This window comes from Symphalangus syndactylus, chromosome 2 (genome assembly GCF_028878055.3).
Source record: "Symphalangus syndactylus isolate Jambi chromosome 2, NHGRI_mSymSyn1-v2.1_pri, whole genome shotgun sequence".
Lineage (NCBI taxonomy): Eukaryota > Metazoa > Chordata > Mammalia > Primates > Hylobatidae > Symphalangus > Symphalangus syndactylus.
In genome coordinates this window covers 24,795,636-24,814,624 of record NC_072424.2, presented here as the reverse complement: position 1 = coordinate 24,814,624, position 18,989 = coordinate 24,795,636, and the positions used below count along the sequence as shown (strand labels likewise).

At 43.9% G+C, this 18,989-nt stretch overlaps 2 protein-coding genes across 11 annotated transcripts in view; one reads left to right on the top strand and one right to left on the bottom strand.

Moving 5' to 3' along the window:
• The window catches only part of NRAP (nebulin related anchoring protein), a 74,052-nt gene extending 70,923 nt beyond the window's left edge, over nucleotides 1-3,129 (bottom strand). For all 4 annotated transcript variants that reach the window (XM_055248755.2, XM_055248762.2, XM_055248779.2 and 1 more), the window contains exons 1-3: nucleotides 2,899-3,129; nucleotides 2,424-2,518; nucleotides 1,752-1,839 (exon numbers count right to left, since the gene is read on the bottom strand). In XM_055248755.2, coding sequence (XP_055104730.2) covers nucleotides 1,752-1,839; nucleotides 2,424-2,518; nucleotides 2,899-2,970 — 255 coding nt within the window. In that variant the 5' untranslated portion in view covers nucleotides 2,971-3,129. The remainder of the gene's footprint in view (nucleotides 1-1,751; nucleotides 1,840-2,423; nucleotides 2,519-2,898) is intronic.
• Nucleotides 3,130-13,392: 10,263 nt separating this feature from the next.
• CASP7 (caspase 7) overlaps nucleotides 13,393-18,989 on the top strand; it is a 51,564-nt gene continuing 45,967 nt past the window's right edge. Inside the window, exon 1 of one of the 7 annotated variants that reach the window (XM_063617638.1) lies at nucleotides 13,393-13,456. Coding sequence is in view for 2 of the 7 variants with exons in the window: in XM_063617625.1 (XP_063473695.1) it covers nucleotides 14,558-14,612 (55 nt within the window). In the remaining 5 variants the exon portion in view is untranslated. Of the gene's footprint in view, nucleotides 13,457-13,807; nucleotides 14,201-14,265; nucleotides 14,613-18,989 lie in introns of those variants that run through there. The other 6 variants (XM_063617631.1, XM_055248705.2, XM_055248699.2 and 3 more) reach the window with 6 other exon arrangements.

Sequence of the window (18,989 nt, the reverse complement as noted above, 5' to 3'; positions counted from 1 at the left end):
AGCTTCAGTTTCCTCAACTATAACATGAGAATATTACAGAAGGTTCTTGTCAACACCACATGAGATAATATAAAGTACTTAGCAGAGTATTTAGCACTCTGTTTAAGTAAGAGCTAGATTCAATACTTATTGTAATTTAACGTAGCTGTCCTCAGACACCAAGAGATGAAAACAAAGTCCTAAAAGAATTAGGCTTCTTAGTAACCTAGGATTGCTTGTGAATTCTTAAGACTTGTGAATCCCTAGGAAGCAATGATGTCTGAGCAACAATTCAAGCCTCCGTTTCCTCACCATAAAATGGGATAATAGTAGTATCAACTTCATTGGGTTGCGATATACGTTAAATGAACTAAGTGCTTCTACAGTAAATGCTATATATGCTTGTTAAATAAAGGAAATAATAAACTCACAATTAGTTCAAAGCACTTAGTGAAAATAAGGTATCTTGGCAGCATGTGTAGAGAGCCACACAGCAAGGTCACTACCTCTATCTCATACACAGTTTCTTGGGAGGAGGACAGCTGGGCAGGGAAGGGAGTCAGTATGAGGTGGAGCAACATTAGGAAGGGAATCTTGGGTAAAGAGGGATTACTAGAGAGTCTTTCACCTCATGGGTAATTTTCTAATTTTAGAAAGCCACTAAAACTTCATCCCACAGAGCAACTTCTTGTAGGCATGGGTTATAGAAGCTCAATGATTCATCATTTTAATAGGTGCAAGAGTTCCGTCAATAACTGGTTATTTGACAAAACTCCACTACTAGATTTTCAAGAGGCTGGATTTGGCAACGTGGCCTCCATGTTTATCTCCCCATCTCAATCCCACACCTCCTAAACTAAACTTCCTTTCCAAAGGAAAACATCTTTGACCTATCCCCTCCCCTAGGGGAAAACGGGCTGTCAATAATCGTAAGCAATGACTGAATTCAGAGAGATTTAAGAGTGTGAAACTAAAGGTTTTAATTTTATGTACCAGAATGTCACAGGGAAAAGTCAAGATCCTTGTAATATGTTCCAACTATGTACGCATTGTTTACGTATTAAGCACCTAGTATATGCAGAGCCTACTCTATAAACTATCATCATTTTATGAGACAGTCTTGAGCTGGTCAAGACACAAAGATTATACTGAAATCAAGGACCTCAATTATTCAATCTAGATTATCCTGTATATTGGCTCCTAATATTGTGGGAGAACAAACAGTCACATTTGTTACTCAAATGCACTTTACATGCATATGTGGAGGAAATGGGCAGGTTCACATGCAGACAGAGACACTTAAAAACTTAACATGTGCCTAGCATTGTTAATCAATATATAATATTTGCACATATGTATGGAGTACATATAATATTTTGTTACATATTAGAATGTGTAATGATAAAGACAGGGCATTTAAGGTGTTTATCAGCTTGAGTATTTATCATTTCTATTCTAGCTAGTTTGAAATATATGATACATTGTTGTTAATTGTGGTCATCCCACTCTGCTGTAGGACATTACAACATGTTCCTTCTTTTATTTATTTAATTTTTTAAGAAATAAAGACAGGGTCTCACTATGTTGCCCAGGCTAGTCTCTAACTCCCAAGCTGAAACCATCTGCCTGCTTTGGCCTCCCAAAGTGTTGGGATTGTAGGTGTGAGCCACTGTTCCTGGCTAGAACATATTCCTTCTATCTGTTTGTATGTTTCTACCCAGTAACCAACCATTCTCCACACCCTCCATCCCACTGAAAATTAAATAACTTACCCCACTGATGGCCTCTGGAAATGTCCTCACATTTAGGTTTAATGGAGCGTGATAGACACTGGTGAAAGTGTTGTTCTTAGGGTTATGGCTATAACAAATAGGTATAAATCAAAATTAGAAATGTACTTTATCCAAATGATTGAGGGACTATTCTTAAAATTATTTTTAAATAATAACAGTTATTTTTAAAAAATCAATAAATATAAAACTTAAAAATTAAGTTCATGATTTTCCAGGCAATGCATCTTACAGAAAAAAAAGCAAATAAAATAAAATCAACATATATAACTGAAAGCCTAAATTTAACTGGAAATGATCACTTGAAAACTTTCTGAAGAAAGTAAAAAAGGATTCTGAAATTAATTAAAAGAAAATACTTCAAAGCTCTATATGCATATTTATGGCCATTATATTGTTCTGCACAGTATTTAATAATTTGACATGAGGTTATAGCGGATATATTTGATCTTTTACTGGAAGAAATTTGAAATTTTGTGTCCATTGCATAAAACCCCACCTTAGGTCTCTTTAATGACAGGATACAAGGGAACAGTTTGGGAGAAGATATTTCTTGGATTTAACTCCGGGGTATATGATTTGAACGTTTAGTTGGCTCCTTGTTGAAAAACAAATAAAACTCAAGAGGTAGTGGTGGGGGCATCAAACACTTACGCGTGACAGTATGGCTTTTTCTGATGACTCACAAAGTTATTAACAGACAGCATCATCTTGCAAACTTCACAGTGAAAACAGGCTTTATGCCATATCTAGAAATCATATACAGAAGATTTAGCAATTACCTTTTCCCCCCAGACTCAAGGTTCTTATATATTTTAGGGTAAAAAAATGAACTTCGAGGATAAAATGGTGATTTTAAAAAAATTAAAAACCACACACACAGCTATAACAACATTCATGGTTAAATAAATGGATACCTTTTTGTTTTTGTTTTTGTTTTTTTTTTTTGAGACAACATAGAAGAAATAGAAATGGGTAGAACTACATAAAGGTGAGAAAATGTAACTTTTTCTTGTGGTTCAAAACAATTTAACTGAAAATTAAATTTCCATATTTACCTATGTCCATATGTGAGAAGGTCAATTTCCTGTTTGTTATTATTCACAAAAGCCAAGAAACGTCTACTGACCTGATCTATACAGCTGATCTTCTCAGCAGGATAAACCCCATACCCACACCTAGAGCAAGCCTGCACATTCATCTCGAAGCCGGAAGAGAGACGACAAAGATAGGCAACAGGCAAGAAATGCAAGGAGAACCCCCAGTCTAGTTCAAGTCTTCAAAATCCGACCACTATAAAATTCCTGTGGGCACCTCGATCGTTCAGAATCCAACTTCTACTTTCCTTTGCTGACCTTCTAGTTTGAAGTCAGCAGTTGGATGGCTTTTAAAGCTGCCACTTACTCAAGGGGCTATTTTGGCCACTCACTCAGCACGCATGCGTCTGGGAAATAAGGTGGAAGTATTTCTAGCTGACATGCTTCTCTAAATAGAAAAATGAACTCACAACAGCATCATGTTTATGTGGATAACCAAATCCTGGTGTATGATCAGGCAGCATGGAGTGGTTTAGCACTAGCTGTGATCATGACCCAAGAAAAGAACCTAAAGGAAGATGCCACACCGTCATCCAACAATCAAATTAGAAAAGCTTGCTCTATGCGTCCTATGACTAAAGCAGAAAGGCCAGCTCCCAAAAATATAGAAAATAAAATAGGATTGATTCACTCCTTTAAATGGATAAATATCACACTTGAATTTTAACTTTACTTACCCAAAGCGTTTACAACAGTGAAACTAAAAACTTAATAAGGTGTTAATTTGTGTTTAGCTTCTACTGGAACGCAAAACTAAAAACAAATGAGAACTCTTGGTGTTTTGGCCTCTGTATTTTATTCTAGAATGTTCCAAGAAGGCCTTTGTGCTTGTTCCCTTGCCTCACAGGCCTTAAAAGGGGTGATATGAAGACAGAATCTCTCTTCCTGGCTTTGGGAAGCCTCTCATTGCCTTCAGTCTCTGCTGAAATGTCACCTTATCACCTTATAGAAATACCAGATACAAAATGGCACCTCACCTGTCCCCAATCCTATCTCATTATCTTCCATTACTCTTAGCGTTCTTGATGGTCTTCATAGTGGTAATCACAACGGGACATATTACATGTTAATGTTTTTATTTTTAAAAATCGTGTCTCTCACATCAAAATACGAGTTCTATCTAAACAGGATCCTTGGTCCTTTTTGCCACTTCTATATCCCCCATGCCTAGAAAAAGGCCTGCCAATAAAAGGTGCTTAATAAAGATTTATTGGATTAATGAAATAAATTTAATACTCATACCAAAATGCCTATAGAGGCCAGGTATGAAGTCTAGATAATGGTAGGAACTTTTCAAAACAGATGAGCACTCATCCCATCTGAAGCAGGCAACTGCTCCTCAGTCCCAGCCAACTGTCATCATGAAAGAATCAACATTCCCGGTTGCCAAATATTCTGATTTTTCCAGAATATTTTCCAAACATTCTGAGCACACCAGAAGTCTGCATTTACACATGAAATTCCCCCTTTTGTATATAAAACAATATAACAGAGTCGTGGGCAGTATTTGGCCAGCAGGTTACCAATTTGTGACGTTGGCCCTAAATGCTCTGAGGTTAGGTTGGTGTCCCCAGGTAGGGTGGAGCAAGATCAGTAGTATTCTGGGATTGTGCTGAGATAGCCAGGGGGTAGGAAGAAGCTCTAAAGCCAATGAAGAAGAGTAGCGTTCAAGTCCACATGAGTATAAGGGGAAAGAGGAGTCTCAGGTTTTCCCACATGGGGCTAGGGCTCTCTCAGCATGGGGAGAGGACTCAAAGCAGGGACTCCAGGCTCAGCAAAGACTCCCACACTGAAACATGATCGGGCAGGAGGGCTGCCACCAGCCTGAGCAAATGAGAACAGCAACGGGCACAGCAAAAAGATCTGCAGGGTTCCCCAGTTGTTTTGCTCTGCACCAGGCTTCTCAAGCCTTACCTAGTGGGTGGGGTGGAAGCTCCAATAATCACTGAAAATGAACTGTACCCCAGTGAAAGGGCTGAGGAATCAGGGGCATTTCACTTAAAAAAGAAGCTTGCAACATTCCTTCTCTGCCTAAGCTTGTCATTGCAATCTGTAGCCGTTACAACGGGTTGGTCACATTTGTGAACACAAGAATTACAAAATGCAAGATGCTAAACTGGATTTGTACCATTACTTCTGATTTATTAGACATCAGAAATTGCTAGGAGAAACAACCCCATAGAACTAGAAATGGGACAGTTTAAGGAACTAGAAGTAAACACCCATTTCTGGGGCAAGGCAAACACAGCCTTCACTGCGTAGTGGAGCCTTGGTTGGTTCACACCACCCTTCTCATGTTATGTATAGCCCCTCCTGCTCCTTGGCCTAAGTCCCTCCCACTTGACGCAGGGATTACAGCAGGCCATCCAAGCCAAGCCAGTGAGCACACCACATTCCTTTGGCCTTAGGAGTTGATTCACACAACATCAGTCTTACCCTGGGTTCTCCAGAAAACAGAACCTGTGTCAACGGCTTATATGCAAGGACTTTATTTGGAAGTATAATCCAGGGAGCAAGAGTTAGAAGGCAGGAAATGCAGGGCAGGGAACAGTCGGTATAAGGGTTGTTCTCAAGGAAGCCACCAGCTGGTATAAAGTGTATTGAATGGCTTGACCATCTTCCAAGGGGCCATATAAACAACTGCTACTCAGGAACATCTACCAGAGGAAGGAAGGGGCCTGTCTCCCATTGGTGAAAGTTTTGCCCCATTGGCTGTTAATTCCATGCTGTGTATGTACACAGGGAGTCCAATGGCATCTCACACCTCAATATCAACAGGAAAACACCAAGGGAAGTAGAAGGCCAAAGACACTGTTGGTTATGGCCAGAGCCCTCACAGAGATAGTGGCCACTACCGAGGCTGAACCGGCTCAAGTAGGCAAAGGGCCTACGGAAGGTGAGGCTGAGTGAATCTAAAGCAGCCCTTCCAGGTGTCTGATGCACTGTGCTCTCAGCAGAGTCCTGGACTTGGGCTTGGTGGCGGTGAGCTGGAGCCAGATCTTGCAGAGCCTTGTGGAGCCTTGATCTGGGAGCTTCGGCCCACACCATCCAACATTGCTCTGGCTTTTTTTAAGTCTTGACTCATAGGGAGCTTTTTGTTTCACATTAATGACTTTTATGTTCAGTATGTGGGCAAGTGGTTTCCTTTTGAAAGTTAATTGTAGTCCCCCTTATTTACCTCTTTTCAGTTTCATCCTGTTGATGGTGGTCGCCTTGCTTTAGGCGGTTGAGGTCTTTTTGGACTTGGATTGAGTCATCCAGGATATGAGGTAATCCTTTCTAACTCTGCACCATTTCCAGGGCCCTCCAGGGCTGTACATATGAACTAGTTTTGAAACTACAGAGAGATGATAAGAGATGTGAAATCAAGGGACAGCTTCTGACCCTTCATTCTGTCACTGTCGCTCAAATTAGACGGAAGGTGTTCCTCCCATGCTGGGGGTTTGTTCCTGTTTTAATTTAGGATCCCCCCTCAGCAATAGGCACAGGGAAGTTATTTGGGAGGAGGTCCCATGAGGCAGGAGTGAGGGTTTAAGGCAAATGAGCCAGGGAGAAGAGAAGAGTCAGTAAAGAGCATATTCTAAACTAGATATTATACCACTGTGGACAGCTGGAGCACAATCTTGCTGGGGACACTCTGAAGATTTGTGTAGAATGTGCTTCAGAATGGTCCCACTGAAGGATGGTGGCTAGGACACATCCACCCAACTCTCATCCCCCATTGGTTGAGGGCAACTGTCAGGGTCATTAACTCCCCTATACCTTTAAGGGAGACCTCTCTCCACAAGCTTAATGGACTTAGGCAGCTTGAAGAAAGCCAAGAGGCAGGGAAGTGGAGGGCCGCTGCTGCGGGGGTGTAAGGAGGGACTGGTGACATGCATGGAGATAATACGGGTGAGCAGAGGGGATGTGATACCAGGTACCCCCAGAGTGGGTCACTCAAGGAAACTGGCAGTGGACAGGGTAAGAGAAAGTACTTATATGAGATGCACCATGAACTTTCACTGTCCTGCTCTTCCAGGCTGATGGTGTCAACCCTGTTCCATCCATCCACTCCTCTGCACTGTACAATGCTGTGTCGACACACTTGGGGTGGAGAATTCAGGAAGCAGGGCCTTGTCTCAAGCTCTCATGCTTTCTCAGGTCAGATCTGCCCTTGCCCACCACCCTCACCCCTATCCTTGGGGGCTTCCAAGTGCCCTGGGAGAAGTTACTGGGGCTATTCTCCTGGGGAAAAGTCCCACGGGTCCTGGCTGATGGGGGTTCAGCAACCTCAGACTGAAGTTCTTCTGTGCAGTCATTAAGGCCTGAGCACTAGATGGTGGTGACCTTAATTAGGCAAGGAGCTCTTACCACCCTAGGGAAACCTAAACATTGGTGAGGTTACGTAATGCCCAAGCTTCATTCTGAGAGGTTGAGCAAGTTATCTGTTGGTTTATAGAAACTGTACTGTGTCCAGGAAAATTAGAGAAATTCTACATCTCATCAAACCTAAATCTGGCTTGAAACCACTCTTGTTTAAAGTTATATATTAGTCAGAGTTCTTAAGAGGGACAGAACCAATAGGGGATATATACATGTATATATCATATATATATATGAGATAATATATATATTATATATATATATAATATATATATATTATATATATATATGAGATTATTAGGGATAATCGGTTCACACGATTACAAGGCAAAGTCCCATGATAGGCCACAAGTTGGGAAAAGGGAAAAGCCAGTAGTTTGGCTCAGTCCAAGTCTGAAAGCCCCAAAACCAAGGAAGCTGACAGTGCAGCCCTCAGTCTGAGCCCCTGGGAGGTCACTGGTGAAAGTCCCAGAGTCCAAAGGCTGAAGAACCTGGAGTCTGACGTCCAAGGGCAGGAGAAGAAGCCTAGTGTGCTGAAAAGCATGGGAAGAGAGAAAGAGGGAGAAGACTCAGCAGACAAGCTTATCCCCTTTCTTCCACCTGCTTTGTTCTAGCCAAGCTGGCAGCCCATTGGATGGTGCCCACTTACATTGAGGGTGGGTCTTCCTCTCTCAGACCATCAACTTAAATGTCAGTCTCCTCTGGCAGCACCCTCACAGACACATCCAGGAACAATGCTTCATCAGCTATCTAGGCATCCATCAATTCAATCAAGTTGACACCTAATATTAACCATCACAGTCATTGTTTGCTTTGAAGATGGGATTGTGTCACTTGGTGTAAGATAGGGATCCACAAACTTTTCTGTAAGAAGTCAGACTAAATATTTTAGGCTTTGCAGGCCATATACAGTCAATCTCTGTTGCATCATCTTTTTCTTATTCTTCTTTTTTTACAACCCTTTAAAAATGTAAAAACCATTCTTAGCTTGTGTGCGGTACAAAAACAGACCACAGGTGACCTGCAGGTGGTAGTTTGCAATCACAGGGCATCAGGAGCAACTGTGTCTGATGCTCTTGGGGAGAGGGAGTGGAGAGGAAGGCAGAGGAAAGGATTAGGAATCAGTTCAGCCCTATATGGCCTGGGCTTTGATTGCAGTAGACTCTTATTCAGGTGTGAATAATAATACTCAACTGCTGCGGTTACCTTTTTCTGGGCCAGGAGACAATGACACACCCTGTGTGTGGGGTGGAAGTTCCCCTCTGCATCAAGAAATGGATAGTCAGCCGGGCACAGTGGCTCACGCCTGTAATCCCAGCACTTTGGGAGGCCGAGGTGGGTGGATCACGAGGTCAGGAGATCGAGACCATCCTGGCTAACGCAATGAAACCCCATCTCTACTAAAAATACAAAAAATTAGCCAGGCGTGGTGGCAGGTGCCTGTAGTCCCAGCTACTCAGGAGGCTGAGGCAGGAGAATGGTGGGAACCCAGGAGGCAGAGGTTGCAGTGAGCCGAGATCATGCCACTGCACTCCAGCCTGGGTGACAGAGCGAGACTCCATCTCCAAAAAAAAAAAAAAAAAAAGAAAGAAAGAAAGAAAAAGAAATGGATAGTCACACTGCTGAAGGCAACAGAATCAGAAATGAGGCAGGCTTGATTGATATCCATCTGGGTCCACTCAGGAGTGAGAAACCATACAGTAAGCTGAATTAACACAGGCATCCCTCAGTATCCATGGGGGTATTGGTTCCAGGGCCCCTGAGGATACCAAAATCCATGCATGCTCAAGTTCCTTATATAAAATGGCATAGTATTTGTATGTAACCTACATATAATCTCCCATAGGCATTAAATCATCTCTAGATTACTTAAAGTACCTAATACAATGTAAATGCTATGTAAGTAGCTGTTACCTCGTATTTTTTTATTTATGTCATTTGTATTATTGTATTGTTATTTTTTGCTTTTTTTTTAAGTATATCTGATCTGCAGTTGGTTGAATCCTCAGATGCATAACCTGGGGATATGGAGGATCAACTGTATAACAAATTATACACTGTAACAGCGAGTTGGAATATCAAGAGTTTGGCTAGTAAGAAGTAAAGAGAACTCTGAAAACTGTAGCAATAGCAGATATCCTTGCAAATAACGTATGTGTTAGTTTGCTAGGGCTGCCATAACAAAGTGCCACAGGCTTGGTGGCTTAAACAACAGAAATTTATTTTCTCACAGTTCCAGGGGCTAGAAATCCAAGATCACAATATCAGCAGGGTTGATTTCTTCAGAGACCTCTCTCTGCTTGTAGATGGCCACCTTCTCTCTGTATCCTCCCATGGTCTTCCCTCTGTATCTGCGTCCTTACTGCAACCAGTCAGACTGGTTGGGGGCTAAGTCTTCGTGTGCATAGGGTGTAACTGAGTAACCAATGGGAAACCTCTAGAAGGTACTTTAAACCCCAGAAGATTTTGTAACCAGTGCTCTTGAGCCACTTGCTCCAGCCAGCTCCCACTCTGTGGAGTATACTTTCATTTCACAAATCTGTTCTTTCGTAGCTTCATTCTTTCATTCCTTTGTTTATGCATTTTGTCCAATTCTTTGTTCAAAACACCAAGACCCTGGACAACTCCTAGTCAAGACCCTCCACTGGTAACAGATGAACTCTCTACAAAACCACCTGAAGCAGGTGCCAGGGAAATCTGATGGCTGCTGTGTGTTCTGGCTACCAGCTACATTCCAAGAACCTGGTGCTGAGAAACCATGCCTTCTGAAGGAGCACACCAGACATGCCAGAACCAGGAAGCAAAACTCTTTCCATCCTATAATGAATCTCCAATGCCCTTTACCCACCAAGCTTAACATGAGGCCACAGGCAAAGGAAAACTACTTAAATGTCCCAGTTCAATTTTCACACAGCAGACAAAAAGGGTGGATTTGAAGTTGTGCGGCAATCATTCAATAACAGGTACAACATGAATTCCTTCTTCCAGGGAAGAAAGGAATTCCTCTTGGGCCCTGAGCTTCCTACTCTCTCCACCTGGCAGAAGCCTGCTGGGACCTCAGCAGGGGCCAGGGTTTGGGTTCGGCCTGTGGGTGGTGAGAATGGCATTTCTGTTAATCTTGCAATGTCCTTCATGGAGTCCTGTATAAAGTCATAGCCTGGCCTGAGCTATCCAGTGGAGAATTGGAGAAGCAATCACTGGTGGCATCCCTTCAGGGATGCTATGCCCAACAGGGTGTGGATGGGGAATTCACCAGCAACCAGAGGGGAGGGCTGGAGGGAAGATTCGGAGGGGCTGGCCCAAGAGCACCTATGATCCCCTTTGGAAACCATCCCAACAGGGGAGGCTGGGGGACTTTTCTGGAATAAGGGGGAAGGCTCATGCTACAATCATGTGAATATAGAAAGGAAACATAAAACAATGGCATGGCCCAAGGCTGGAGAGACAAAGGAGGTATATTTAGAAGAAAACATCATTTGGATCCAAAGTGTCAGTGCAATTATTACAGAGGGAAAAGTTCACAATGGTTTCGTCCCTTCTGTATATCCTTCTTGTTGATACTGTGATAATCCAGCCTTAGAGCAATAACTTTGGAATTTCTCATGCCAGCCCACAATAAGTATCGGGGGAACCCACCCCCAATATTTCAACATAGGTTCTTTCTATTTTCCCTAAGTGTCAGCCAGTCTGAGAAATAAAGAGAGAGTACAAAGAGAGGAATTTTACAGCTGGGCCACTGAGGGTGACATCACATATTGATAGGACCGTGTTGCCCACCTGAGCCGCAAAACCAGCAAGTTTTTATTAAGGATTTCAAAAGGGGGGGGGGGTGTATGAACAGGGAGTAGGTCACATGCTTTAAGGGGCAAAAAGCAGAGCAAAGATCACATGCTTCTGAGGAAACAGGGCAAGGACAAAATCAGAACTCCTGATAAGGGTCAGTGTTCAGTGGTGTACATATTGTCTTGATAAACATCTTAACAGAAAACAGGGTTCGAGAACAGAGAACCGGTCTGACCTCAAATTTACCAGGGCTGGGGTTTCCCAATCCTAGTGAGCCTGAGGGTACTGCAGGAGACCAGGGAGTATTTCAGTCCTTATCTCAACTGCATAGGACAGACACTCCCAGAGCGGCCGTTTATTGACCTCCCCGGCAGGAATGCAATTCTTTTCCTAGGGTCTTAATAGTAATATTCCTTGCTAGGAAAAGAATTTAGCAATCTCTCTCCTACTTGCACGTCTGTTTATAGGCTCTCTGCAAGAAGAAAAATATGGCTCTTTTTGTCTGACCCCACATGCAGTCAGACCTTATGGTTGTCTTCCCTTGTTCCCTAAAATGGCTGTTATTCTGTTCTTTTTCAAGGTGCACTGATTTCATATTGTTCAAACACACATTTTACTATCAATTTGTACAGTTAACGCAATCATCACGGTAGTCCTGAAGTGACGTACATCCTCAGCTTACGAAGATAACAGGATTAAGAGATTAAAATAAAAACAGGTGTAAGAAATTATGAAAGTATTATTAGGGAAGTGATAAATGTCCATGAAATCTTCACAATTTATGTTCCTCTGCCGTGGCTCCAGTCTGTCCCTCTGTTCGGGGTCCCTGACTTCCTGCAACAATAAGGAACTGAAAAAAGTTTCCTTTGGAACCACCTCTCCATTTGAGCCAGCTGTGAATTCTAGCATGCCAACACATTGTGACATTCACATGACATAATTTATGATAGAGCATTATTGTGGATGGAAAATTCATTTTTTAAAGGCAATTTGATTCTACTTCTGCCACTAGCAAATCTGTGATAGGGCAACTTCGCTGAGCCTCAGATTCTTTACGAAATGAACAGAGATTAGTTGTAAAAGCCTCTTTTAGCTCTAACACTGATTCACTATATTTCACAAATAACCTGCAAGATCCGAGATTTACAAATTAGATAGAGAGTAACTTAATTGCGTTATTAATAGTATTCTTTGTTTCTCAGATGACTCACAATCGAATTTCTTTTTTTTTTTTTTTTTTTTTAAGACAGAGTATCCCTCTGTCACCCAGGCTGGAGTGCAGTGGCGCAATCTTGGCTCACTGCAAGCACTGCCTCCTGGGTTCCCGCCATTCTCCTGCCTCAGCCTCCCAAGTAGCTGGGACAATAGGCGCCCGCCACCATGCCTGGCTAATTTTTTGTATTTTTAGTAGAGACAGGGTTTCACCATGTTAGCCAGGATGGTCTCAATCTCCTGACCTCGTGATCCACCCCTCTCGGCCTCCCAAAGTGCTGGGATTACAGGCATGAGCCACCATGCCCTGCCTCGAATTTCTTTACAAAGCAAATTATCTTAGTGTCTAAATGGCTTAGTTTACCTCCAACGTTTCTGGAACATGGGTATTAAAAAAAGACTAGGGCAGCCACATTAGAAATTGTGTCACTGCTGGTTAAAAATATTCAGGGATTCAGGATTTTCCCATAAGTTAATCAATTATAATTATTCCCTTATACTTGCCAGGGGTCAGTCTTTTTTTTCAAACCAAGAAAGCGTCCTCACCTGGAGAGATTTGAGGGACAAATACTGAAGTCTCAGGTCCACGGGAAAGCAAGCAAACAAAAAGAGAAGATGGCGTTCTTGACCGATATAAGACCACTAAGCACGTAGTCCATTCACGCAAGGATTTGTTGGTTCCTAAAAGTAAATACCGTGTCTCTGATACGAATAAAACCACAATTTCTTCTCAGATATTTTACACCTCAGTGTGATTGAGTTTAGTTGCTTCCCTGAGCCAGGGTCAAGAAAGACGTGTGTGTGTGTGTGTGTGTGTGTGTGTGTGTTGGGGTCAGGGTGAACTGGAATCCATATGTGTGTATGTGTGTGAATCCGTGTGTGTGGTGGATTTGGTGAACTGGAATTTGTGTTTGTGTGTGGGTGTGTTGTGGGGTCGGGGTGAACTGGAATCCGTGTGTGTGTGTGCGTGTTGTGGGGTCAGGGTGAACTGGAATGCATGAGTGTGTGTGTGTTTTGTGGGGTCAGGGTGAACTGGAATCCATGTGTGTGTGTGTGTGCGCGCGCGCGCTGTGGGGTTGGGGTGAACTAGAATCCGTGGAAGCGCTCGGTCTCTCCCGTGTTTGACTGACTCCCGGCTGCATACCCAGTCCCTGACACATGGGGGCGCACAACAAACATTTCCCGAAAGATCCAGGAGCAGCCATTTCCACCAGCTAGCTGGGCTGCCAGGTGGGTACTTCTTTCAAAGCTGAGAGAGCATCCTACGCCCACGCGCGTAGGAGTGCGCCCCCCGCAAAGCAACGTCTAGGAGACCACAGCGGGCCCGAAGCGTATCAGCCTTGTGGGGTACGCATGCAGATGCAGGCGTGGAGTCCCCTGGGTGGACGCGAGCAGTTCCAGCTGGGATCCAGGTTTCGCTAGGCAAGAACCTCTGGCTATGGGAAAGGGGCCTGCGAGTTGATGCGAAGGCCCAGGTCGAGTTCTACACTGGGGGCGGGGAAGTGGAGGTGACCACAGGAGCGCCCCATCACTGAGCGCCGCCGCAAAATCTGCGCTCTTTGAGTCACTTGGAGCGCGGTCAGTTTGGCAGATTTTTTTTTCCCGGAACAGCCCGCGGCGGCTCGGCTGTTCCGGAAAACAGCAAACTTTGCTGTGGGCGCTCTCCCGTGCACGGGCTCAACTTTGTAGAGCGAGGGGCCACCTTTGCACAGCGCGCCGCCAGCTTTGCAGAGAGCGCCCTCCAAGGACTATGCGTACGGCGGCACGGGTCGCTTTGGGCTCTTCCACGCCTGCCGAGCGCACTGTCCGGAGCCAGGGGCGGCGCAAGCCCCGCCCGGCCCTGTCCGGGGCGGCTCCTCCCTCCGTGGCGCCGGGGTATTTAGTTTCGCTTTCGCTAAAGAGGCCCCAGACCCTCGCCGCGGAGCGACAGAGAGAGACTGTGCCAGCCCCAGGCGCCCCACCGCCATAGGAACGGTAACTGCAGCCCGCCGGCCGTGCGCGCCTTGCCTCGCCGCTTTCCTGCCGGCTTCCTAGTCCCCCTTCCGCCTCCAGCGTGGTCTAGGGGAGACTGGTTGAGTGGGACAGAGTGGCCCCGACAGCCTGCGCTGAAACTTTGGGAAGAGGGCCCTTTCCACTGTCTCCATCCCTTTCTTGCTAGCTTGTCCTCCCTTCCCTCCTAGCCGCGGGGGCGGGGGCTGGGGGACTATTCGAGATTTAGGAGAGGAGGGTTCGTGATCTGGCACCGCGGCTAACAGCGAGGGCTCCTTTGCCTGGGTTCCGGGCCCCGCCTCTTGCCTGCCGGCAGTGGGACCTCAACCTTCTCTCTGTTAAATGGGAACCACGGTGATCCCCGCTGACTGTTGCGGGGTGGACAGAGTTGATTACGGTACGCGGTTCGCGGCAGTGGCTCTGTCAAGGCTGAGTACACTGGAGCTGAGCGTCCTTGCTGCAGGGCTCTTAGAGGGACCTTGAGGAGGTGGAAGCAAGGCAGGAGACATTTAGACGTGTGGAGTGTTAGGCTCCAGGTGACAGCTTTGCGGTTTATGGAGCAGTAAAATTACTTGTGGGTGATTGTGGGTGTATCATTTCCAGATCTTTACTCTTGAACTTCTGGGCTCCTGGGCTAGTTGACGTGGCCCTCCCTGTTGTCTCAACTTACAGGCTATTTCCTCCTTTTGGGTCTCGCCGGCCTGACCTTCATCGTTGGTACCGCCATTGCCTAGATTCACAGTCCACCTTCTGCCATCTGTAAACTGTGTGGCTTTGGGCAGGTTACTTAACGTCTCTGAAGAAGCTAAAGTTTCTGCAATACCAAAGTAAAGGCCCTGGTCTAGCAGTGCCATGAGCCTCGGGTGACACAGCGGAGCGCTTGAGTGCCCGGCAGAGCCTCCCTTTCCCCCTCCCAGCTGCTAGAGGCAAGAGGGGGAGGTTTTCAGGTCTTCTCTGTGTGCCCTTTAGGAAGATTCTTTTTATTTGGGCAAGAAGTGAGTTACAAATTGTATGATGTCACTTTTCAGTGGAAGCAGCTGCAGTCCATTTCCCCCTTCATGAAAGTAAAAAGTTCAGACAATAGCTGGGCAGTGATTTCCTACTCAGCTGTGTACCAGTTGCCCCAACATGTGGGCCCCTGTTCAACATGTTTAGAAATAATCACTGCAGGAATTTTTTTTCAGTCTCTGCAGAATCTTTCTAAAATATGGAAGTGGTTTTTAAATATCGGTGAAGGTTGACAGTTGCATATCATCTTAGTCTCGTGGACAGTGGTGATAATGGGAATATTTCTTGACTATTTAGAATGTGCCACCCAGTGCCTAGCATTTTACATGCATTGTTTCATTGATCCTCCAAACCACCTGTGACATAGGTATCATTGTTTTCCCATTTTACAGATGAGGAAACTGAGGCTTAGAGAGGTTGAGCACTTTTTCTGAGGTCCCATGGCTAATATGTGGAAGAACTGATTCAGCCCCAGATCTCAGGGTTCTCAACCACCCTCTTGGGTCTCCTTGGTTCTGTTGTTTGGGCAGCAGTTTATTCAAGGGGCTGAAGGATTTGAAAATACATTTAATTTAGGTTTATAAAGAAAAATGGATTTGGTGCCTGCCATGTACCTGACACTTTTCTATGATCCAAAAAAAAAAAAAAAATGATTAAGATGAGGTCTCAGTCTGCAAAGTGACAATCTTGGTGGCGAATAGTAAGAGTAAGAGTTACAGTGACTAACTGAGATTTACTATGTGCCTGGCATTGTTAGTGCATTGACTGTCTCATATATTAATTCATTTAAAGAGAATTTAGACATATTTAACAGTGGGATAAGCAATCTCCCTCAAATGACTGCTCTTTGCAGCCTGGACCCTAAAAAGGGAACAGATATGAGAAAATAATGCCAGGCGTACCCTCTCCGGGCAGCTTGGCAGAACTGAGATAGGTCTGGATTTTCTTGGTGCACTGTGATGATGAAAGGAGGAAATAAGAGGTCAAAACCAGGTCTTGGTTTGACTGAAATGATGTGTCTGAGATCAGGCATCCCAACTTGGTTACCACCCTGGGCTATGATTGCTCTTTGGAGGTTCCAAAAGTCAAGCCCAGTCTCATAGGAATAAGAAAGTAACTAACATTTAGCTTTACAGATTTGAAAGAGCCAAGTCCCACCACTGCTGACTTGGGTTGTTAGAAGAGACACTTTCTGTCACTGCAGACAGTGTTCAGCATCAACCCAGAAGGATTCTGTAGGTTTCAGACAGAAGACCTCATGGCCTACTGTTTGGAGGGAAAGTTCTAGAAAGCGTCCCATCATTGAGCCACAGAAATCAGCCTGAATTTTACATCTCAGTAGCTAAGTCCAAAGCCCTCTCTTAGTGTCTGAGAAGGGTGAGGAGTTTAAGCTATACCCATCGTTTGGTGGAACATTTCAAATGTTTAATGAGTGCACAGTTCTCTCTGCCTGCATTGCTCCCACTTACCCTCTCTGCTTCCCACTTTTCAGTTCTCAGGTCTCAGACATTTCCTCCCCTGAGAACTTTCCCTAATTTCTATGAGGCTCTTGAGTTTCCCTGGTATGGCTACAGATTGTTCACCCTTAAGGCACCCACCACAGTTGCATTTCAAACTAGACGCCATCCTTTTTTTCATGTCTGTTTCTCAACATGGCAGGCCCAGGTCAATTTGCTCACAAGTATATCTCTAATTCCTAACTTCTGGTAAATATCCATTGAATGAATGAAGGAGAGTTTCCAAAAGTTTCAGCAGTCCCAATAATATCAAAACAAAGGCTTGGCTTCCTTAGGAGCCATCTTGCTTAGGATCTTCCCCTTTTTCAAAACCACTTTATAAGGTATAGTTGAAATATAAAAAGCTAGGCATATTTAGTGTATGCATACCTACCAAGTTTGGAGATAAGGATAGATACACCCATGAAATCACCACCACCTCAACAAAGCTACCACCTGCTCAAGTTTCCTCCCACACCCTTTAATACTATTATTATTATTTTTTTTATTACTACTATTTTTTGAGATGGAGTCTCGCTCTGTCACCAGGCTGGAGTGCAATGGCGCAATCTCGGCTAACTGCAACTTCCGCCTCCTGGGTTCAAGCGATTCCCCTGCCTCAGCCTCCCGAATAGCTGGGACTACAGGCGTGCACCACCATGCCCAGCTAATGTTTGTGTTTTTAGTAGAGATGGGGTTTCACCATGTTGGCCAGGATAGTCTCGATCTCTTGACCTTGTGATCTGCCTGCCTGGGCCTCCCAAAGTGCTGGCATCACAGGCGTGAGCCACCACGCCTGGCCAAAACTAGTATTTTTTGTGTGGTAAGAACATTCACCATAAGATCTACCCTTTTAGCAAATTGTAAGTATACCACATAGTATTGTTAGCTATAGGCACTATGCTGTATAGGAGATCTCTAGAATTTATTCATCGTGCACAACTGAAACTGTGTACCCTTTGACTATCACTTCCCCATTTCTTCCTTGCTGCCCCCACCCCCAACCTCCGGCAACCTCCATTCTATTCTCCACTTGTATGAGTTTGACTCTGTTAGATTCCACATAGATGTGAGATCATACAGTAATTGTCTTTCTGTGTCTGGCTTATCTCACTTAGCATAATGCTCTCTAGCTTCATCCGTCTTGTCACAGATGGCAGGATTTCCTTCTTTTTATGGCAGAATAATATTCCATTGTATGTGTATACCACATATTCTTTATCTATTCATTCATTGATGGACATTTAGATTGTTTCCATAATGTTACAGTGAATGTGGGAGTGCAGGTATATTTTTGAGATCCTGATTTCAGTTTCTCTGGAAATATAGCCAGAAGTGAGGTTATTGGATCATAAAGCGATTTCTGGTTTTAATTTTTTGAGAAACCTCTAGACTGTTTTCCATAATGGCTGTACCAGTTTATATTCCCACCAATAGTATAGAAGAGTTCCCTTGTTTTCACATCCTTGCTAACACTTACCTTTATACACACACACATATACATACACACACACACACACACACATATAAAATAGCTATCCTAACAGTTGTGAGATGATATCTTATTGTGGTTTTGCTTTGCATTTCCCTGATCATTAGGAACATTGAGCACCTTTTCATATACCTGTTGCCCATTTGTTTGCCTTTAGAGAAATGTCTATTCAGGTTCTTTGCCCATTTTTTTAATTAGGTAATTTATTTTTTTACTATTCTGTTGTGTGAGTTCCCTGTGTATTTTGGATATTAACCCCTTTTCAGATATATGGTTTGTAAATATTTTCTCCCATTCCATAGGTTGCTTTTTCATTTTTTGTATTGTGTCCTTGCTGTGCAGAGCTTTTTAGTTTGGTGTAATCCCACTTGTTTATTTTTGCCTTTGTTGCCTGTGCATTAGCATCATATGCAAAAACTCATTGTCAAGACCAATGTCAAAGAGCTTTCTCCCTATGTTTTCTTCTAGCAGTTTTAAGGTCTCAGGTCTTATTTTGAAGTCTTTAATCCATTTTGAGTTGATTTTCTTGTGTGTAAGATAAGAGTCTAGTTTTATTGTTTTGCATGTGGATATCCAATTTTCCCAGCACCATTTATTGAAGAGACTATCCTTTCCATATTGAATATTTTTTGGCACCCTTGTCAAAAACTAGTTGACCGTGATGTGTGGGTTTATTTCCAGACTCTCTATTCTGTTCCGTTGGTCCGTGTGTCTGCTTTATTCCAGTATCATACGGTTTTGATTACTATAGCTTTGTAATATAATTTGAAGTGAGGAA